We start from the raw sequence: 2,500 nt of genomic DNA, 5'->3' as shown, positions 1-2,500 counted from the left end.
ACACACACAAACATACACACACACATACACAGACACTCCTTATGGTGAGCAGCATGACCGCAGGACACACACACACACACACACACACACAATACTGACCTGCTCTGACCCCATATCTGCCACACACACACACACACACACACACACACACACACACACACACATACATACACACACAAACCCTACAGCAGGATCTGTCTGTCTCATTCACATACAGGCACACACTCACCCCAGAACAACTCTGAGTTTACTAAGGTCACTACATTTCTCCCCTTTCCACGCACACACACACACACACACACACACACACACATCAGCTCTGAGTTTAGTTGACTAAGGTTGTGCCCTCACGTGGCACTCTGCAAGAGATGGAGAATATTCATGTGTGTGTGTGTGTGTGTGTGTGTGTGAGCGAGTAAGAGAGAGAGAGAAAGAGTGAGAGTGTGCGTTAAGTGTTCATGTTTGTGTGTAGATTTAACTAGTGGATGGAGAACACTGCATTAGCCTGAGCTGCTGACAGTAGTTTTAGCGTCAGCAGTAGTTTAAGTATACTGATGATCAGGCATTAAAAGTTTGCTGTCATTCAAAACACTCAAAAACTTTCCATTTAGCAAAAGGTATTAGCTGTTGCTAATTATTTAGCAATAGCATTAGCTTTCCATTTAGCAAAAGGTATTAGCTGTTGCTAATTATTTAGCAATAGCATTAGCTTTCCATTTAGCAGAAGGTATTAGCTGTTGCTAATTATTTAGCAATAGCATTAGCTTTCCATTTAGCTGAAGGTATTAGCTGTTGCTAATTATTTAGCAATAACATTAGCTGTTATTGATGCAATAGCAAGAGTGCATTCCAGACAACTTGAAATTCAGAGGTCAGCTAGGACTTAGAAGCTGAGAGACATCTGGCCCAAGTTTAGAATTATAATTATAATAAGCTTTATTTGTATAGCACCTTTCATACACAGAATGCAGCTCAAAGTGCTTTACATTTGAAGCATGTAACACAATAATAGTCCGTCAGTCATTGTCAATCACTTTTCTTCATTGCTGTGGCCGTTTATGATCCAATCAGCAACATATCAAAAATATAGAAATTAACATGTCATAAGACTGGCAGCCTTAACCCTTTACCCCCCACAAGCACGCCATATGGCAACTGTGGCAAGGAAAAACTCCCATATTCCAGGAAGAAACCTTGAGCAGAACCTGACTTAATAGGGGGAGCCCATCTGCTTCTGGCTGGCTGCGCCCTCCAATGGCAGCAGATGTAGAATAATCTGAAAAAGTAGTCTACAGGATAAGATGAGTTAACTAAAAGCTTTCCTGTACAGGTATGTTTTCAGATCTTTTTTAAAAATATTTACTGAACTCGCCTGCTTGATGTACAGAGGCAGGGTGTTCCATAGTTTGGGGGCATAATGGATAAAAGCAGCTTCTCCACTTTGTTTGTGGAGCACTTTGGGTACGATTAAAAGATTAGAATTGGATGATCTAAGTTTCCTTTGTGGTTGATAAGATATTAAAAGCTCAGAGATATATGAAGGTGCTGTGCCATTCAGAGCTTTGTAAGTAATTAACATAACCTTAAAATCAATTCTATAGGAAATAGGGAGCCAGTGCAGTTCAGCCAACACAGGGGTGATGTGTTCTCTCTTCTTGGTCTTAGTTAAAAGTCTAGCCGCAGAGTTCTGTATGAGTGCCAATTTCTTTAGATGTTTTTTGGGAAGACCAGTGAAAAGTGCATTGCAGTAGTCTAACCTGCTAGTGATAAAGGCATGAATGAGTTTTTCTGCATCTTGTTGAGTTAAAAAGGGCCACACTTTGGCAATGTTTCTCAAGTGGAAATAGGCTGTTTGAGTAACTTCATAGAATTATGAACTTCAACTTTAGAGCTGAACGGCTTTCAGTGTCCAGTTCACGCAACTAAGAAAATTCCAACTCAGAAATATCTGACCTCTGAATGGTCTAGAACGTAGCATTCGTAATATCTGACCTCTGAATGGTCTAGAACGTAGCATTCGTAATATCTGACCTCTGAATGGTCTAGAACGTAGCATTCGTAATATCTGACCTCTGAATGGTCTAGAACGTAGCATTCGTAGCAGCTGTCCGGCCCGGTCCTGCTAATGTTGGTGTTCTAGATAGATAGATAGATACTTTATTGATCCCCAAGGGGAAGTTCAAGACACACACACGTTATGTAATTATGCGTACGGTTGTGTTACAGGGATGCCCTCAGGCGCTATGACGACTCAAAGGCAGAGATTCTACATGCTGCATTCACCTATGGTAAGAAGAACACCCGTGTGTGTGTGTGTGTGTGTGAGTGAGTGAGTGTGTGGGTGGATGGGACCTACTGTTACATATGCGGGCGGGAGCCGGACTAAAAATGACACATTACTGAGAAGTCTCTGAGTTAAAAAAACACACACACACAGATTGAGGTAGTTGTTACACACAAATGTAACCAGACATTTCTCCAAAGCTGAGACACACACACA

At 41.4% G+C, this 2,500-nt stretch overlaps 1 protein-coding gene across 3 annotated transcripts in view; it reads left to right on the top strand.

Moving 5' to 3' along the window:
* Window positions 1-2,500, top strand: part of usp53a (ubiquitin specific peptidase 53a) — an 80,636-nt gene that overhangs the window by 65,273 nt on the left and 12,863 nt on the right. For all 3 annotated transcript variants that reach the window (XM_076288461.1, XM_076288462.1, XM_076288463.1), the window contains one exon: window positions 2,227-2,288. In XM_076288461.1, coding sequence (XP_076144576.1) covers window positions 2,227-2,288 — 62 coding nt within the window. The remainder of the gene's footprint in view (window positions 1-2,226; window positions 2,289-2,500) is intronic.

This window comes from Alosa pseudoharengus, unplaced genomic scaffold, assembly GCF_046254945.1.
Source record: "Alosa pseudoharengus isolate Yale_2024_CS ecotype anadromous, Long Island Sound unplaced genomic scaffold, YU_APseudo_1.1 YU_APseudo_1.1_scf_17, whole genome shotgun sequence".
Classification (NCBI taxonomy): domain Eukaryota; kingdom Metazoa; phylum Chordata; class Actinopteri; order Clupeiformes; family Clupeidae; genus Alosa; species Alosa pseudoharengus.
This window is presented reverse-complemented; position numbering and strand designations above follow the sequence as displayed.